This window comes from Gadus morhua, chromosome 20 (assembly GCF_902167405.1).
Source record: "Gadus morhua chromosome 20, gadMor3.0, whole genome shotgun sequence".
Classification (NCBI taxonomy): domain Eukaryota; kingdom Metazoa; phylum Chordata; class Actinopteri; order Gadiformes; family Gadidae; genus Gadus; species Gadus morhua.
Window position 1 is genome coordinate 6,244,706 of NC_044067.1, and position 18,640 is coordinate 6,263,345.

General features: G+C 48.9%; 2 protein-coding genes across 2 annotated transcripts in view; one reads left to right on the top strand and one right to left on the bottom strand.

Annotated features, from left to right (window-relative positions):
• Positions 1-3,419, top strand: part of serpine3 (serpin peptidase inhibitor, clade E (nexin, plasminogen activator inhibitor type 1), member 3) — a 5,712-nt gene extending 2,293 nt beyond the window's left edge. Inside the window, exons 3-9 of the mRNA XM_030343937.1 lie at positions 1,025-1,273; positions 1,697-1,939; positions 2,165-2,363; positions 2,585-2,685; positions 2,829-2,915; positions 3,086-3,169; positions 3,314-3,419. Of these exons, the coding sequence (XP_030199797.1) occupies positions 1,025-1,273; positions 1,697-1,939; positions 2,165-2,363; positions 2,585-2,685; positions 2,829-2,915; positions 3,086-3,169; positions 3,314-3,366 (1,016 nt within the window). The 3' untranslated portion in view covers positions 3,367-3,419. The remainder of the gene's footprint in view (positions 1-1,024; positions 1,274-1,696; positions 1,940-2,164; positions 2,364-2,584; positions 2,686-2,828; positions 2,916-3,085; positions 3,170-3,313) is intronic.
• A 226-nt stretch (positions 3,420-3,645) lies between these two features.
• ints6 (integrator complex subunit 6) lies at positions 3,646-18,639 on the bottom strand. Its single transcript, XM_030343663.1, has 18 exons — positions 18,187-18,639; positions 17,978-18,055; positions 17,307-17,456; positions 14,338-14,427; positions 12,616-12,799; positions 11,162-11,287; positions 10,509-10,657; positions 9,829-9,981; positions 9,267-9,399; positions 9,000-9,094; positions 8,780-8,887; positions 8,423-8,641; positions 7,841-7,967; positions 7,559-7,701; positions 7,028-7,217; positions 6,039-6,518; positions 5,523-5,616; positions 3,646-5,359 (listed from the first exon to the last, which is right to left on the bottom strand). The coding sequence occupies exons 1-18, from the start codon at positions 18,295-18,297 to the stop codon at positions 5,266-5,268; spliced, it is 2,724 nt and encodes a 907-aa protein (XP_030199523.1). The 5' UTR covers positions 18,298-18,639; the 3' UTR covers positions 3,646-5,265.
• Between the last annotated feature and the right edge of the window lies 1 nt (position 18,640).

The window sequence follows — 18,640 nt, forward strand, 5'->3', positions numbered from 1 at the left end:
GTCAGCACCCCTCAGTGTAGCCCCGGCCGCGTGCCCACCCCTGTAGTGTAGTACTTTAGTTTCCGATAACTGGACGCCCCGTCGTGGTTTGTTCCTTACATATTCTCTGTGACTCAACCACACTACTGCGTTAAGGGGTTGTTCGGGGTAATTCAGGGGTTATTGATTCCAAAACGCTTCCCTTCACCCTCTTTGTGACTCCAACCCCCTAACCAACGAGGGCTTGGACTGGGTGTCCGCAGTTTGCCTCAATGGACGTTTGAGGTTGGGTCGGGTGGGTCATTGAGAGAACTAACTCAATTCTCTCGTTTCACGTCGCAGGCGCCACCTCTCGGCAGAGCTCGTCAGTGTACTGTACTCTGTGTTATTTTGTTTTGCGGTGGTCGTTGATCATAAACAGCTGTGTGCGATGGATGTTGTGCACTCGTTGATATTGTGCAGATTTGGCCCTAGAAGGGCCATTAATGTGGCTTTGATTTAGATTTGGATCATCATGACATGTTATGGCAGCGTATCAGATGAGACCACCTCTAGGTAGAACTCTGGCCTGAAGATCAGCATCAGTCAGCTCTGATTCACTCAGCAGGCCCACAGAGGAGGTGGATTGTCTGGGAGAGATTCAGTTGAGGAACTATTGCGTTGGCTCTTTTGTTTCTTTCCATTCCTGATCCAGGGATTTCATTTGACCTTTTCATTAACGGTTGCTCAGATTTATGTCCGAGACGAAGTTTTTTCGGAAGCTGTTGCAAACAGTTGATGGATGGCGAGGCTGTTGTTGGACAAGCGCTACTACTTTACTCATGGCATTTGCTGAAAAATCAATATACTGTGTGCTGCATGGGCCTATTTTATTGACCGTAGCTTTGTGTGTGGCTATAGACTAGAGAATAGTGTGCTGCTGGCTTTCATTTCAGCAAAAATATAAAGATTAAAACTGAACTCCTGTCAAGTTGAACTCTGAACTTACAACATGACAGATCTGTATGACTTCACACTAAGGACCTCTCCCCTTCCTTCCTGGCAGACGTGCAGGTGCAGCCCTTCCTGGTGCATCTGCAGGGCAGCGTGGGTAACTCCAGCCAGGGCATGTGGCTCCAGCAGGCCACGGCCCTGTTCATCCAGAGTGGCGTCCAGCTGCTGTCAGAGTTCAAGCACCACGCCGAGGCCTGGGCCAACACCCGCCTGGTCCGTTCCAGCTTCAGCCAGCCCAACCAAACCCACAGCCCGCTGGGGTCGCCAATCCCGGGGCGACTGGGACACCAACGCAGCACTGGTAGGCTACTCAGCATCACTACATGGTGGTGGATGTTAATGGACTGAAAATGTTTCTCTGTGCCTCTGTGGGCTTCTCTGTGATCAGCTATGGTTACCTCCCTCCCCTCTCTCTGGAATGCCGTCCCCAACGACATCCGCAATGCCAACTCTCTTTCATCCTTCAAAATAGCCCTCAAAACACACCTTTTCACCCTTGCTTTTAACCTTAAAACTTTCTGTTTTGTTTTGTTTTTTTGTTTCGTATGATTAGGTGCTATTGTGAAGCGTCTTTGAGCATTTAGAAAAGCGCTATATCAATTTGTTGTATTATTATTATTACCTCTGCCTCTCTCTTGCTTTGGCAGACATTTGTATGTTGCTGCTCTTTGATTGCTTAATGTAAGTCGGACTTGGTAATTCATGAAAAATGTGTTCCTCACAGATGAGACGTGGCCCATCCAGTCTGGCGGCAGCAGCGGGGAGCTGTCGGGCTCTGGCGAAGCCCAGGGAGAGGCCCCGTGGTGGGGCCAGCGGCTACAGATGGCCCTGGTCAACACGGTGGCCTTCCGGGGGATCTGGCAGAAGCAGTTCCTCTTCACCAACACTCAGAACCTGCCCTTCACCCTCACGGACGGGAGCGCGGTCAAGGTGCCCATGATGTACCAGGCGACCGAGGTCAACTTTGGTAAGACGCGTCTTGTTGCCAAATACATGAATCAAGACCTAGAACAGCCACAAGCGAGATGTAAAGATTCGTTCTGAATACCTCTTAGGAATTCTGAATATAGTGTGAGGTGGATCGGGGTTAGAATCATACAACCGAGTAAAATCACTAAACATTAGTAAAGCAGTAGCCATGTATGTATCGCGGCGTTGCACATTGATACAATTGTGGGGTTCTGTGTTGTAGGCCAGTTCCGCAGCGCGTCGGAGCAGCGGTACACGGTGGTGGAGCTGCCCTACCTGGGCAGGAGCCTCAGCCTGCTGCTGGCCCTGCCCAGCGACCGGAAGACTCCCCTGTCCTCGCTGGAGGCCCAGCTCAGCCCCCGCCAGGTGGCGTCCTGGGACACGGGCCTGCGGAGGACCAAGATGGACGTCTTTTTACCCAAGTGAGCCCCAGCGATCCAGAGGTCGTCCTGATTTACTGATACTTATAATAGGGGGGAGCACAGAGCACCAACCACGATTTACGACTCGGTTTTCCGTGTGCGCAAATCAGAAATCATTGGCAGACTTTCACAACTGCTTCTTAACCCCCCCCACCACCCATCCTGAATCATTTGTGGTGTCCCGATTGTTAACGTTCCTATGAAAACTGCTCGGTTCCCAGGTTCAAAATGCAAAACAAATTCAACCTGAGGTCAGTGCTTCCCTCCGTCGGTATCATCGACGCCTTCAGCCCGACGGCAGCAGACTTCACTGGCATATCAGGTAAACACCAACACAAGCCTCACATCTTTCAAGGGTGTTTGGCTCCCTCGAAAACTAAACCGGCAACAGATGTGTTTGACAGATGACTCACGTTTCCCCCCCTCTCTCTCTCACTCCCTCTCCCCCCCCCCACACACACACAGTGGAGGAGGGTCTCTATGTCTCTGAAGCGTTTCACGAAGCGAGCATAGAGGTCACAGAAGACGGCACGAAGGCAGCGGCTGCTACGGGTGAGCCATCGGTGCTAAAAAAAAACCTTTTAAGGCAGAGCTGAAAGATAGAGTAGCAATCTAACAGCACAAAGGTTCCATCGTGCATACAGGCTAGCAACTCAGCAGGTATGACCTCCCCGCCAATACGGTTATAATCATAACACTTGTTATCTCTGCCTGCTGTGCAGCGATGGTGCTCCTGAAGCGATCCCGTGCACCGGTCTTCAAGGCTGACCGGCCCTTTGTATTTATTCTTCGACAAGTAAACACAGGTATTGAGCTGGGCTCCTTCATATGATCCCGTGTTGTTACATGGAGGGGAGAGTGGAGTTGTGTGTTGGGCTGCTTGACACAACGTAAATATATGGTTTGTTTGCATAACACGTTAATGCTTTGTTTTGGTGTCCTTCATATAGGGTCCATCTTGTTTATGGGACGAGTGACGAATCCAGCGGAGCAAGCACCGTGAGGAACAACCAGGACTCATGCACCCCCCCCCCCCCCAACATCTCATGAGTGCAGACAAAAACACATCCCCCCCCCCCATCTGTATTTATTATGGACCTGCAGGACGGTCCACACACACCAGGAAGAGGGACTATTTTTTATGTAAATATTTGTAAATAAACTTTTACTACATCTTCTTTTCTACACCCCAGCTGTTTGTGGTATCTTTCTCCCACCTCCCGTTATCCAGAGGCTGCAGTCTCTCCAACACAGCACACAAATAAAGCATGGGGGAACTCCATTACAGAACAATGTGACACTTTATTTACATGGCCCTTCACAGTGTAAAATAGAAACTTTATTCATGGAAATACTTACAAAAAAAAGGCCATTTCCACTGAACATTCTCTTTTTTTAAATAGTACTCTAGGGTTATTTACAGCTATACAGTGTATTCAAAATACTTTCATTTGGTAGCGTCCTCATTCACAAACAACAAAAAAAGACAAGTATGGCAGATTTTGGTCCCTGTCCATGGAAGAAGGAAGGGGAAGAGAGCAGTCTCCTCTCAGACCATGGATCCACCCCCCACTCCCGCTCTGACGGTAGGGGCTGGGCCACGGAGTCGTCAGTGAAGACCAATGAGCTCAACCGTTTAAAAAGGTCATGTCGATGCTAAAATAACCCCCTCCTTCCTAACATAACCACAAAGATGTCGCTAAAGCAAGTTACTCGATCAGTAGGAGCCAAAGAAATTTGATTGGGATTTGAGGCAAAGTAGCGGATAGAAATTAATTATTTGGCAGCTACCGGCAAGGACAGGTTGTCCCTCCACGCCTCCCCCCCACAACTGGAGCCATTGCACTTTAACCGTTGAAAGATCACAATAAAGTAAAAAAAATAATATATGTTTGTCAACTAATGCTGAGGACATTGCCAACTGCAATGCATTAGTGTCCGTTCCTGAGCTTAGTCCCTGTACATTAACGCTTTTTCCTCCTCCAATAGTGTGCATGTTTCTAAAGGCTTGGCTCTCTGGTGACCAGACTAAATAAATTCATGTATTGCTTTAAAAAAAGAAAAGATAAAAAAAAAAAGCATAGAACTGCCAAGGTCATCACAATATTGCTCTGGGGGGGGGGGGGGGGGGGGGGAGTAAATAACCAATTCAGATGTAACCTTTATATGCTTTTCTTTCCAAGTCATTCAAGGTAGGAAGCCCACACGTCGAAATAATTAAATTGCACTTAGCGGTGCTCGTTTCGCTCAATGGAGTGCTTTTCTTTTTGCCATTACAGGAGTGGTAATAGTGACAAACAAAGGTCAACAGTAACGGTTACGCCACTGAGAATGGGTTCACCAACAAGTGCATTAAGACTGTCGTTTAGAGCCCTCGCTAAACAGATGGAGCGGGAGGGGCCAGCGGAGATTGAAGGGGTACACCCCCAAGACAACTTAACTGGCCCCCCCCCCCCAAAAAAAAAATCATTTCTATCCACCCTTTTTAGTCCCTTCTCGTGTTTTGGATCCCAACTTTAACCCAAAACGGCAAACGTTTCCTTTGCGGCTTACACAGGGAACATGGAATGTGGACATGATCTTTACAAACAGGCCGGGCAATTCGATTGAGTGGGCCAGCCCCATATCCCAAGTGCTATCGTTATTAACCCTGCGCAAAATAACCGCCGTCAGCCAAGCCCAAAGCTCCCTGCTGGTCCATTTCCCTCGTTTTGGTTCCCGTAAAAGACCCCCCCGCCCGATGTCAACATGACAAAGAAGGAGGCTCTACTGGAGCAGGCGACTGAGCTGGATTCTGGCGGAGTTTGGAGGGTGTTTTTGTTCGGCCCGTCTCTGATGGTTGTCGTGGAAAGGGGAGGACGACAGGGTTGTTGGAGAGGGTCCTGTTGAGCACCAGGGGGACTCAGAGCGCTTCCATGTGGTTCATGTTATTGGCTCTGTTGTGGATCTCTTCTAGAAAGTTCTCCAGCTGCTCGATGAGAACCCTCTTCTTGAACCTGGGCCGATTGGAAAAAAGTGTGAGGAGAAGAGAAGGGTAAACACACAGCTGGTTCACCCGAGTAAAATGTCATTCAGACAAAGCTATGTCGTAAATGTAAATGTAAAATTAATTTCCTATGGAAATTGTGCGCGTTTTGCATGTTTTGAATGCGACCTCACCTGGCTGCCTCTTTGATGATGTTCTGTATGAAGATGAGCCGCGTGTCCAGAGTTCCCTGGATCTGCTTCAAGAAGTGGAAGATCTTGTCGTAGTCTGCGGTCAACAGAACAGGAGGGAGACGGGTTACTACACACTGTACCACACTCAAGACAAGCAGACAAATAACCTCACGGCCGATTGAGTGGGAGTTTCCTTGCTATAGTAAGTAGTATGTACTGTCGGTCAAAGACCAGATTGAGGTCGTATTGGAGAACACCCAACTGTTTTAACAGTATTTTTAATACGCATCTCTTAAACGCAACAAACCATGTTAGACGTTAGCCCATGTCTATGAATATGCATCGTTGGGATAGAATAGACGACACCCAAAAGCTTATGCAAAATGAGAGGACAAGAGTGAATCTGTTTGCGTTTGTTTTCAATGCAACTATTTGCATTGAAAACAAACGCCCACAGCGGTCGACTGATTCAGGTGTGACGAGGAGAGGCAGGCGGGGGGGCGGGGGGGGACCTACGTCTGCCCGGCTTCCTGATCTCCTTGGTGATAAGGGCCCTCAGCTGGTTGTTGACCTCGATGCAGTCGTTGAGGATCTGCCTCTTGAGGGCCGACGGCGACAGGTAGCGCTGCGGACGAAGCTCCGGCGAGAGCCCGCCGCTGTCCCCCGCGCCCCCGCCCCCGGACGGGTACTCCTCGTCCCGGGCGCCGCCGCCGTTCTCCACGTCCTCCTCCAGCTCCATCATCAGCACATTGTCGTCGTCGTCGTCGTCGTCCACGGCCTCGACGTCATCCTCCTGCTCCTCTTCCTCGGCTCCTAGGGCGGCCGGAGGCCGGGACGGCGCGGCCGCCGCGTGGTTCTCTAGGGGGTCCAGGGGCGTGGGCGCGGGGCCGGGGGAGTCCGGGTCCTGGTCCTGGTCCGAGCTCCTCTCCGGGGTGTAGTGGTTCTCGTTCAGGTGGTTGATGATGAAGTCCGGCTCGCCGTCGCTGCTCTCCCCGTCTGGAGGGGGCACACGGCAGATGGTGACGGGTTAACATCTTTTAATGTCTACTGATCACATTATTTATTAAAGTCAATCCTACAGCGGGTCATATATACCGCGGCCGCCGTTGTATATATGACCCGCTAAAGGTTGTACTATTTGGTACAACCAGTAGACTAAACGTGAGCCGTCTCACGTAGTCTACTGATGCAGGCTCTTGTTGAACCACAAGGTGTTGCTAAAGTCCACGTTTGGGAGTGTGAACGCAAGAGGGGGGGCCATTGAAACCTGGAACTGGGCTTGCTTTCTTGGGTGGGGCACAGGGGTCTCCCAATGCCCCCCCTGATAGCGCCGGGCCCCTAATACCCCTCCCAAAGAGCCGGGCCTTCGTTTACAACCTTCTTTGAGAAAAGCTTTCTGTACCACAGCTCCAATTCCGAACCCAACAATATGCATTGCTAATGTTGCATTGTATTCACAATTTTGCATTAGCATTAGGGGGCGTGAATGTGTGGATCAAACTCACCGGCCGTCGGTCTGGGGCTAGCCGGAGGGGTGACCGGGGGAGTGTAGGCCCTGCCCAGGCGCAGCAGAGGGGACATGCAGCGCCGTCTCTTGGGGCCGCCGCCCTGCATGGGGCTGCTCTCGCCCTGGGGCCTCTTTCCCTTGTTCTGGGGGCCCGTCACAAACTCATCCGCCTCGTCGATCATCATGCCCTGAGAGAGAGAAAGTGTGAGAGAGGTTAAGGTTAGCTCCTGTAGTGTACACTGCTGCTGATCGGTGGCCATAAAAGGGTACTCCATGGATACTGAATAAGTCCCATGACAAAAGAAGCAAACAGTATGGTATAACAGAGACAGTATCACAAGTAAAGAAAAAAAAAGGTGTGTAGAATTGACCAGTTGAACTATAACTCAACATGACTTTAGTGAGGACAGCAAGGGGCTGCAAACCGTCCAACAAAGCCCTGTGGACAACCAACGCAGAGTTTCTCTGTCCTCGATTCTTCAGAAGCAGGGAACCCGTATCTGGGCAGAGGGTCGGGGAGCGGCCGTACCTTCTTGTCCAGTTTGAAGGGGTTGCCGAACGTGTGCAGCCTCTTGGGCTGCTCTGGGTCGGGGTCTCGGAGTGGCTGCGGCGCCGCCTTCAGGAAGTCCTGGTAGTTCCCCATCTGGGCGATCGGCACGCTGTGGAGCTGGTCTGGGCGGGCGACAGATACACATCATCAGAGGGCCGGCGTTTTGTATGAACAGTTGATCCATGAAGCACTTGAGATACACGCGAGAGTCCTGGGTACGCACACACACACACACACGCACGCACGCTCTGTGGGGCCTACCTGGGTCCTGTCCCCGCAGCGAGCAGACGCCGGCGTGGAGCAGGTTCCTCCTCATGCGGCTGAGCTGGTCCAGCAGCTGGCTGCGGGGGATGTCGTAGGGGTTCCTCAAGCTCTGCGGCTTCAGGGTCTGGAGGGGCGAAGATGGAGGGTCAGGGATGGAGTGCGTGGGTGGATCGAACATAGCGCTTTATCTGAAAGATCTTCACCACCCTGTGAGATCTGAACAAGGCCATGGCTGCGCACACTGGGTAAGACCGTATTGGCATGAAACATATTGTGTGCATTGCATATTATTCGTAGGGAAGCCCTACTAAGGAACCAGTGTAGTCATTCAACAGTTTTGAAAATAAACATTTCAACCGACCTGAAACAAATGACTGTACTCTGCCAAAGAATAAAGGAATACTTTACGAGATACTCAAGCGAGATCAAGCGATTCCTATTATTTCCTATCGACCAAAAAACACATCCTAGCACACAGTGTCGTGTTTGGTGTTATCTTAGGTCTCGGGGGGGGGGGACTTTCTCCGGTTCTAAAACAAAGCGAGGACTACAGCCAATTGAAACCCCGCCAAATCCCACCTTGTTGAGCAGCGCCAGGTGGAAGCCCTGGAACTCCTTGGAGCTGAGCTCCTGGGGTAGGGAGGCCGACTCCCCGGTGATGCTCTGCAGCAGCTGGTTGAAGTCCCGGCGCTGGGCCAGGGAGATGGCCCCCCCGCCCCGCCAGCGCACCTTGATGCCGGGCTCCGGCGGGGGCTTCTTCCCGATGGAGGCTATGAGCCGGTCGTACTCGATCTTAGACTGCGGGGAGACAACCACAACAACGACGAATTGGCGACTTCGAAAGGAGCGAGGGGGGGGGGGGGCGCGTTGATGGCGTAGCGTTAAAGCAGGGGGCGTTCCTCGGGGTTACCACGCCCGCTCAAAGAGAAGCCGTACCTGTTGGCTCAGCTTCTTGAGGTAGGACACCACGCTGTAGCTGAGGCCGTACTCGTTGTCGGCCAGCAGGTTGGGAGCTCCCATGATCCTCAGTGCCTTCTTCAGAGGCTATTGAACGCAAAAAAAACAGAAAACGTGAATGGAGGGATCTAGACAACACGCAGGAAACAATAATAACAGGAAATGCATGTCGTGCAATGCGGGCGTCGGTAGTGCTCACCCCAATGTAATACGGAGGCATAGACTTTAGGTAGTTTTCAAAGGACTGCCGCCATTTGATGGTAGGTTTGAACTTGTGCACTTTGATCAAATCATCTGCAAAAGGAGAACATTGTGTTCGTTTTAAACAAGCGGAAACGACATGTCACAACACGGCGTGCTGGGGCACGCGTTAAACATTTCCCTCTCAGGGTCTGCTACATCATCTGTACTGCTCATAGCATTATCAAGTTATTCATTTACAGGGGGGACTCTGGGCAGGTCTTACCTAGCAGGGGCAGCAGCACGGGGTAGTTATAGGGCATCACAAAAAGGTTGACACAGTTGAGGGCCGTACTGGCCTTCAGGTAACCAAAGGGCTGGCCCAGGTCACTGTATTTGGCACTGTTACACACAAACACCTACAGGGAGAGGGGAAGGAAGCCATCAGGGTCAGCAACAGGGTTTTTCCTCAAACTTGAATTGATTTGCATATGGGTTCGCTGGGAACGGCTTGTTTATAAGCTATAGATATTTGAATGTTTTTTTTTCACTTGACTCGGACATTGATACTACGGTCAGGTGTTGATGGATCTAAAACGATGTGTGGGAGAGCAAACGCACAGGGCGAGGGGATTGGGAAACAAGAAGTCCTGACAAAAGAATCGGGCTCTCGAGCAAGAAAAGGAAGCTGGCCACCACTGGTTCAATCAACATTTTTTTCGAGCATGCTGAACAGTAATTGATTTCCCATTTAATTTTTTTCCATTTGCGGCCCTCCGCCCATAGTGGATGTGCGTGCAGTGTGTGGGTGGGCGATGCGTGTGTGTGTGCGTGCGGTTGCGGCCCACCTGCCAGCAGGTGTGGGGGGACTTCCTCTCCAGGATGTACTGGGTGAGCGGCGACGGCTCCAGCTCGTACTTGTCAAAGGGCACCTTGTCTATGACCATGGGCTCGGCGTCCAGGCAGGAGAAGTGCACGTGGGGGTGCGCCGAGCGAGGAGGCTGCCCCCGGAGGAAGAACACAGCATGGCAGCATGCGTTAGAAGCCAGTCAACATCCCCGATCCGTAGGACCGGCTCAACATCAGAGTCCCAGGTTGACATTAAAGCACTAACGCTAGTCGATTAATCCAACATTATTTTTTGGGCTTAAATCGTTTATTCTATAAAATGTTATTAAATACAGCAAATGCCATTTAGAGTTAACAGAGTACAAATAGAGCTCTTAAATGGCCTGGCTATATCCGACAAGCAGCCAAGAAAACTATTCCTTTTATAAAGAATCATGAACCAAACATTTGAACTGCAACATTGAGCAGCAAATGGTTCTTATTTCTACATGGGAAATGACTTAATGAATACCCGATTAGCACAATTTAAAATAATAATTAGACTAATCGATTAATCGAATAATCGTGGCAGCCCTAACATTTCCCATACAGGAATGGATCATTGCTAGTACTAATCGCATCATGCAATGTTCTGAAATACACTTAATAATGAGTAATGGTTTCCCCCCGTTCTTCTCACCAGAGTGGGGGAGTTCTGGTCGGGCCAGAAGGCCTCTGGGATGGGCCAGTGTCCTATGGGCACACCGGTCTTGGGGTTGGGGCGTACGTAGATGAGCTTGTGACAGCAATGCCACGGCTGGGGGCCCGACTTCACTTCAGGAGGGGCGTCTGAAACACAGAAACGAGTGGAAGAGATCCGGAAGGATATGAGACACAATGGCTCCAATAGAGAACAGTGTGGTCAATGGTTGTGTATGACCCAGGGTGGTTTGTTATTTACTAGAACTGGGCTCGCTAGCGCCAGAATCGTCTCCCGTCCCGTTATCTAAGGACGCCTTCTCCGAAAATGTGGCTTTAACCAGAGTTTCCGTAGAGTTTAGAAAACACACATTTCCTCAGCCAGCCATCGCTCGAAATAGCAGAAGCATGCAGGGGCAGATACTGCCCAAGGCTTTCACAACAGTGCGGGGGCGTCGTCTTTAATAAGTAGAGGGATTTTCGTAGAGTATCTTTTTTGAATATTGACTCGTGGTTTGGGGCCCAGCGGCGAGAGGGGACGCTCGGTCGAGAGGTGAACAGGGCGTATTGTAGTTGGCTGAATACGACCCGTCGGTTACGGCGGTCTAAACAAGTTTCTCCCGGCGGCGTGGGGACACGTCGGCGATGACTCACCCTCGATGGGGGGCGGGTCGGGGCCCGACTTCTCAAAGTTGATCACCACGCCGCTCTGGATCTTCTGCACCAGGGACTCCAAACACTGGTTCAGCATGCGCTGGGAGAAGACGCTGTAGGAACGCCCTGCAAGAACACACACACACACACAGATGGAAAAGGCCTGTTAAAAAAACATGCATCTACTCGAAAATGAACACACTGTTCAATGTCGGTAACCCCTTCAAATAATGCTTTGGATGACGGCGTCTGCAATGCATACCAGCCAACAATTATGACTGTATGATGATACACATCCAGTGCCCTTTGTTTATTGTAGTGCAGCGCCGAGGCACTACTGAAACCAGCAGCAGGTAATGATAAACTTGTCGAGCGGCCTAGTACGGCCGCATCATCAGACCGCCAGGCCACACCCAGCAGCCGGCCTCAGCAGTAATAGACAGGCGGCCATGTTGCGACGCCTGCCTACCGTCTGTGGGAACCGGGCCATGAAGGGCATTCTGCTGCTCCTTGGAGAGCAGGAAGCCTGGCGGTGATGACGTGGGAAGTAATTATTTTTATTTATTTTACAACACAATGGTTCGTCGCCTTTTTCTTTTTAAGTGTATCGATTTATTTGGGGCCAAGGGGATTTCAAGGCTCCATCTGACAGGACTCGATCCTCTACAGCGGCGTGTGTGTTAGTGTCGGGACAAAAATCGCACCTAGCCCAAAGAAAACAGATTGGGAAACAAACGACTGGGTATTTTGGTTTCCTTGCAGGTTACATTGACCTTCTCGATTCTGATTACCTGGTTGATAGACCAGTCCCGACAGCACTTTAAGTGTCTCTGTGTCTCAAGTGGCCATGAGAGCACGGCCTTGGAACATTACAGTAAACAATACAGGGGCTACCTTTTCACCACGTCACTAACAGGGCAGCCCCCCGCCCCCTTCTGATACCTACAACAACACTTTCATTGTTCCCGTTCTTTCTGTAATGACGGAGATGATTCATTCTCTAGGCTCTGGCCTACATTTCCCAAATTGCTATTTTGATCTTGGCGCTACAGATATAGCGTGTCCTCTTCAGGTTCCTCTCGTCAGCTTAAAACGCAGCCGCCTGTCCATTGACGTTGTTCACCCTATGTGGGGGTCCTCTGGTTTCTAGCGGAGTATGCCATCATGTTAATCAAGCCAAATGAACCAGCAGGAGGGTTGAGATTTCGCTGCAAAACCCCTTGAAGCACCGTCTTTGAATAAAGATATCAAACGCTGGCGGGGATAAAAACGTGTAACAGGAATATTTAAATCATAATTTGATTTAATTCATTCCCAACCTGCCGTTTTCATTCTCTCAAATCGAAATAATCAAAAGATGCTGAGGAAAACAGATCAAACACAGCTGACGGCTCTTCAGTCGCCAAACACTCTTTTTTTTTTATATTGATTTTTCCCACATGCTCCCGCCTTACCTCCTGTGACCTCACACATGGGGGTGATGGCCGAGTCGTCGGGCGGGACTCCGCCCAGGGGCTCGGGCTCCACCGAGGCGTGTCCCGGGATGCGCAGCACCAGGGAGAACAGCCTCTGGTCCCACCGGAAGGGCTCCTTGGTCAGCTCGCTGCCCGGCAGGGGGGTGGTGAGGGGCAGGTGCAGCTGGAAGAGAAAGGCCGGCGTTGATGTGGACTGTTATTGAAGGGGCTTAGAGGAACACACACGAGCCTCCGGTAAGGGCCGTGCACTCACGTTTGGAATACAGCCCGCTAACCGTCGGGAGGAAGACACTTTCATGTCATAAAATCGCGGAAATTAAGTCTTTAAGTTTAGAAATGTAAGCTTTGAGCGTTGAGATTCTGTTGGTTTTACAAACAAGGCGGTCTTCTTTTATTTTCTTTGAGTGCATCATCAGGTTGGACATTCTGAGCAGTCCACTACGCTCAGGGTAGCGCCCCGGTGTTGGGTTGCGCTTCGATGCTCAACTCCATAGTAAAACATTGGCAAAGCCTAGCGGTCGCTCAGCATGCAAGGACCACTTTAGGGGGTTGCGAGCGAGTCATAGCGGTGCGGTATGATCCAGGCGGACTGGAATGGACCAGTGCGTCGGGAGCGGTAGCGCACGCCAAGTTAAACAAGTCTGACATAAGGAGTGAATTACAAGGCAGGATAATGGGCATCTGTTATGTGCGGGGAGAACAAAATTCCACCTCAGGTCTTGGAGGCACATAACAATAACATTGAAGGAGCAACAATTAACAGCGATGCTGGGGCTGTGCAACATCCATATTTCTTTAGAACCTTTTTCCCCCTAAAGCCTCGCACATTGTGCTCACGTAGAACAACAAACAACAAATCACAAGGCTGGATTATCCACACGGCAGACGTGCCATCTCCCCGCCAAACCACAACTACGCGGCTACAGGCGACCGGGGGCTGGCACCATAACAGATGCTAGCCCAACTGACACCATAGAAGCCATTAAGGGAATGGCATGTCTGAAACCGTGTACCCCGTCTACACCGTGTCTGTGCTCGTTGCGAGCAGAGCACATTAAGAGCGATACACAATTGCTGTATAGATTAATAGTTCTGATAGGGCGTTGGTAGGAACAGGCTCCAGCTGGCTGCTGTTTGCGTGGTTGGTAGAGGCAGCACATGTAAGCGATCTACAGGGAGGAGGTGTGCGGCCGAGGTAGACAGGCAAGCCACGGGCCGGTCTGGGGGAATCTACTATTACTATTCTGTCATTGAGAGGATGTTTTTGTTGCAAAGCAACTTTCCAGTGAATACAGATACATGTCACTGAGGAGGAGCAGGTTGGGGCTAGATATCTTTCTCGAGGAAGCCTACAAGTAGGCTGCAGACATGGAGGGGGATTCAAATCAACAACCTACGGCTTGGGAGTTGCGCAGTCATGACACTACGTGGGACTGTTTTTTCTTTAGTAACACGCCAGTGTCACAGTTTAGTGTAGTGAAGCTCCATGTAAACTCATCTTAACAATGGTGGCCAAATGAATACACAGACCAAGTGCTAAACTTTTTTGGACTGATATTAGGACAAAGAGTGCGCAGTGGATACTTCTAGTCCGTGTAAATATTTGCATTCATGTGTGATGAAGACAGGTGCCAACCAGGAAACACTCGTGATTGGCCGCACTCCCACAATCTACCCACTCCCATGGTGTCTATGGCTGACCTCGTCTTGGACGCCGCTGCCGCTTGTCAGCTTGTTGCCGTCGGTGATAGCGATGATGATCGATGGCTCGAGGAAGAATGGATTCCGTCCCTAAAACAGAAGGAAACAAAAGGGCAAAAGGGCTTTATTAAACAAGCACCAGTACTACATTCGTCACAAGAACATTCAGCACAAGAACATAACAATATTCCTGCCGATTGAATTGCTGATTGCCCCTTTATAAAAAGAGGTTAACCACAATTAAACTGTGGGAAGAATAACTTTGCATTGTTCCAAAGACAACACTTGGAGGATGTTATCAAAGCAGACGATGGAGAGAGGGACCAAGAGGGAGACAGAGCACAAGAGAAAGGTATCCCAGGCCTAGGGGAATAATGCATAGCAGTACAGTCTGCAGGGAGAGCAACACCCAAATACATCTCGGCACCTCTGACAAAAACAAAGATGGTGCCTGTGCGAGTGCATGTGGAGAGATACTCACTCACACCCCCCACCGCCCTCCACCTGAACTCTACACAAAGCCAGGAGAGAGTAGGGAGAGCACAAAATGAGGCGACTCCTCTGTAAAGTCCCTCTGCTCTCAAGAGTGGTGTGGAATAACATCATTGTTTCCTGCTGGTATTATGAATCAGTGAGTGCATCGTTGTTCATCTTCCCGAGCTCTGTGAGCAACTGTTGAGTAACTCTGCCAAGTAGATGGTGGTCTGCGTCAAATCAGGACCCGTGTCGTGCTATAATAGTTTCCATACAGATTCCCTGTGCACTGCTCAATCTGTTATGATATAAGCATTTCAAAACAGGTCGACTTTGCGATTTGCTCTGCAATTTATGTGTCCGGTAATCATGCCAAAAAATATTAAATCAAGAACTATTACTTTGTACCGGCAGCGACCAATAGTCTCCATGACAACCCCACTCCAACCCCCTCCTTTACTGAAATACCCCCTTGGCCAAAGTGTGGCTGGGTGACATCAATAAGTTTTGCAGTTAGTCTGGCTAGCTGTGGTAATGAGAGGAAATATTTCTAGAAAAAAACACTGTAAACATTGGGAATTTTTGAAATGACCCTTTGGCACACAGGCAGTTAAGTGGCCGGTGTTTCTGAACATGCAGGTTCCTTAATCCTCAGACACACAACGATGACAAGCCTGAGATCAAACCAAGATCGTGTCAATTATTCTAGCTCTGATGTTCAGTTTGATCAACACTCGCACCCCCTCCCCAGGCAGCCCCGTCTCTCTCCCTATCGCTAACGCACACACACACCAACAATTATGCGATCTACCCCCTCAGAAACATCTCATTGCATTTAGCGTCATCAGTCTTGCGGCGACAGACTACTTGGCACAGCCCCGGCAGTAGGTGGAAAGGTCCGCTCTGAAGAGACTGGGGGCAACCATGCATGGCACCCTGGCAACCTGAAGGGCTCTTTATCACGACAGAGGAAAAAAACTTGACCATGTTTAGGATTCGTTCACACCTTCCGTCCTCCCTCCCTCCTTTCTTCCTTCCCTAAACACACTTCCTGGGTTTGGGACTTCAATGTCGGTAGTTGCTAAAAATCAGTTAAATAGCGTTATTACCCACTTCAGAATTCTGCAGTTGGAGCACGAGACGCAACTGTCGCAATATGCATCTAGTAAGAGGTTACATTATAAATGCTTCTTACATTTCAGGCTTCACAAGTGGCCTTTTCTTCCACTTAAAATGTTGGCAGGAGGCTCCATAAATTACATAATAGTTCAGCGGAAGATATCAAGATGATCAAAGATAATAATAAAAAAAAGTTAATTTATATACATATATTTTGTTCCCCTATTTGCGTCTTATTTAGACCTCTATTCAAGCAGATTGCCCCGAAGGACATAAATATCCCAAACTAGCAGGCCGAAGCATTGGGAGTGTGACCCTCTTTGATTCAGACAAGTGTGTACGATGTCTGCCCACACGGCAGTACTAGAAGCCACAGCTCCCCGGTGAAACGCAGGCATGGATTATTCAGCATCCATGTACGGCTCACCCTGGATGCAGGAGACCTTTCATTTAGTTACTCAGGAAATGCTGGTTAAACATTCATCCACCCACTCCAAACTACTTACCACCAGCCCATTGTCTTTCACCGGAAGGCAGATGTCCTCAAAACCAGATACAATGTGCAAATTACCCCTCATTTTGAGTGTTGTAAAGTAACCAGAATCAACTACAGGCACATACATAACATACTTACTTCGATGCTGTGTGCAATGATAACCCATGGGAATTGTAAAGTAAAAAAAGATGTACTTAATGTATTCAGAGTATCATTTCAAGCAGCAATACATTTGCAAGGGGGAAGTCTAGAGTGATTAGTCATGACTGTGTTGTGAATATGCTTAGAGAACTGTTTTAAACATGTTATTTATAATTTTTGACCAAATTACAGTAAAGAGTACATTTATAAACCTTTCCCTTTCAGTCTCTGACCTCATTTTACAAGACCTAGCAGTGCATTTCTTTGTCTTCATAAACACAATTCCAAATATTGTTTCAAATGGCACGTTGTTCTAAACTGTGTGCAATTGAACATTGGAACAGCAATTAATTGAAACATTCCAAATATGTATATATATATTATTTGTTTAGAAGGATTTTCATTAAAAGACTGATACCTATAAATGTCCCGCATTTGTGGCGCAATTATTTCATGGCCAATATATAACAATGAATAATTTTTCAATAAAGCATGAATGCTCAAGAGCATGTAATAAACAAATTACTACTTTCTAGCGATAAGTACAGCTGTGATATGTCATATGACTGTTTCATGAACTATGACCCTGTGAGGCCTGGTCTGGACAGCACGTGGAGGTGTGTGGTGCTTGTAAGACTGGGGCAATTCGGACAGGGGTGGTCAGTAAGGTTGGAGGGGGTCCATGTCATGGAACCTTTATCCCTATTAATTTTCTTTCTACCTTTCCAGTACAACGTACCTGTCCATAGTTGTCTATGCCAGTCACTAATCTATTGAGATTGAGCAAATCAAAAGCGGTCCTCAAAGACTGGCCAATAGTTGTAAGTCCAGTTGCTTGAAGGTTCCTCAATTCTGTCATGAATGTTGCATGGCTCTCTTTCCATCCAGCCTTAGAGAAGAAAAACAATGAGTTTGGTTAATATCATCTCCCCTTTCGTCCAATTACCATTCATTTAACATTTTATTATTGTCTAGCCGTCAGACAGATCCCACCTTGAGGACAATGACAACTACTTATTAATGTGCAATGATAAGCATTGGTTAAAAATCGTTTTCTGAAAAAGCCAATGCTATGATAGGGGGCTATCTGCTAATTTGGAACAAACATCATAGATGGAATAGTGTGATAACTTTCAACTTGACTTTATGGCAAATCTGCCCCGGACAAGTGAAGTGGGCTAGTCAGTGCCCCCTTCCCATGCTTCCCCCAGACATCACTTCGCCGTATAAATAACACCCAGAGTTCCTTGCTGCTCACATTGAAACAAAATGTCGGCCATGTTTTAAAAGGGGTATGAAAGCTCCTCCTGAAGATTTCCTCTACACAATTGATCACAACGTGGTGAACCGATTGGACGGACAATCTATCTGCGCAATGTAAAGCTGGACGTGACCGAAAATAAACTCTACCTTTATTCCGAGTGGAACGTCCTCAAAATTTACCAACATATACCGGTCCCCTCGACTCGCCGGATCTCTCCCTCTGAGCTGTGGAAATAGTAAAGAATTATTTACGGTTACCGAGAGATCATCCTGACAGGCGAGTTTTCCAAAGTACATCGATGGTCAGCATCCCGTTTGGGATCTCCCCACATTAAGGTGTCCCGATGTTACAGTACCTTCATAAAAGTCTCAACAGCGCCTTTCGCTATGTCCAGATAGGTAGTGCCCAGATGGGTGCGCTGGTTCATTGAAGCGGACGTGTCTATCAGAAAAAGTAAAACGGGCATTGTGATGGTGATGACACGTTCTGCATGGACTTAGTGTCAGTGCGACCAGCCAAAACGCAAAAAAATCTTTTGTTCTCCTGCCGCCTCTCTCAGCCCCTCAGCTAGCTAGCTAGCTGGCTGGCTAACTGTCTGTCTCACCCATTCTTTCAAAAAAGTGTCAGAGTAGTCTGTATCAAAGCCCTGTCTATGTAAAGTCAAAAGAAAACCTTCAACCCTATGGGCAGGTTAATGATTTACGAGGGATATTGTTAATTTTTGTGATATTTTGCAATTTTTCCTAAGTTTCATAGAAACAAAGTTCCCCCAACTGTCAGTCCCTGCTTCTGCCTACACTGAATGCGCT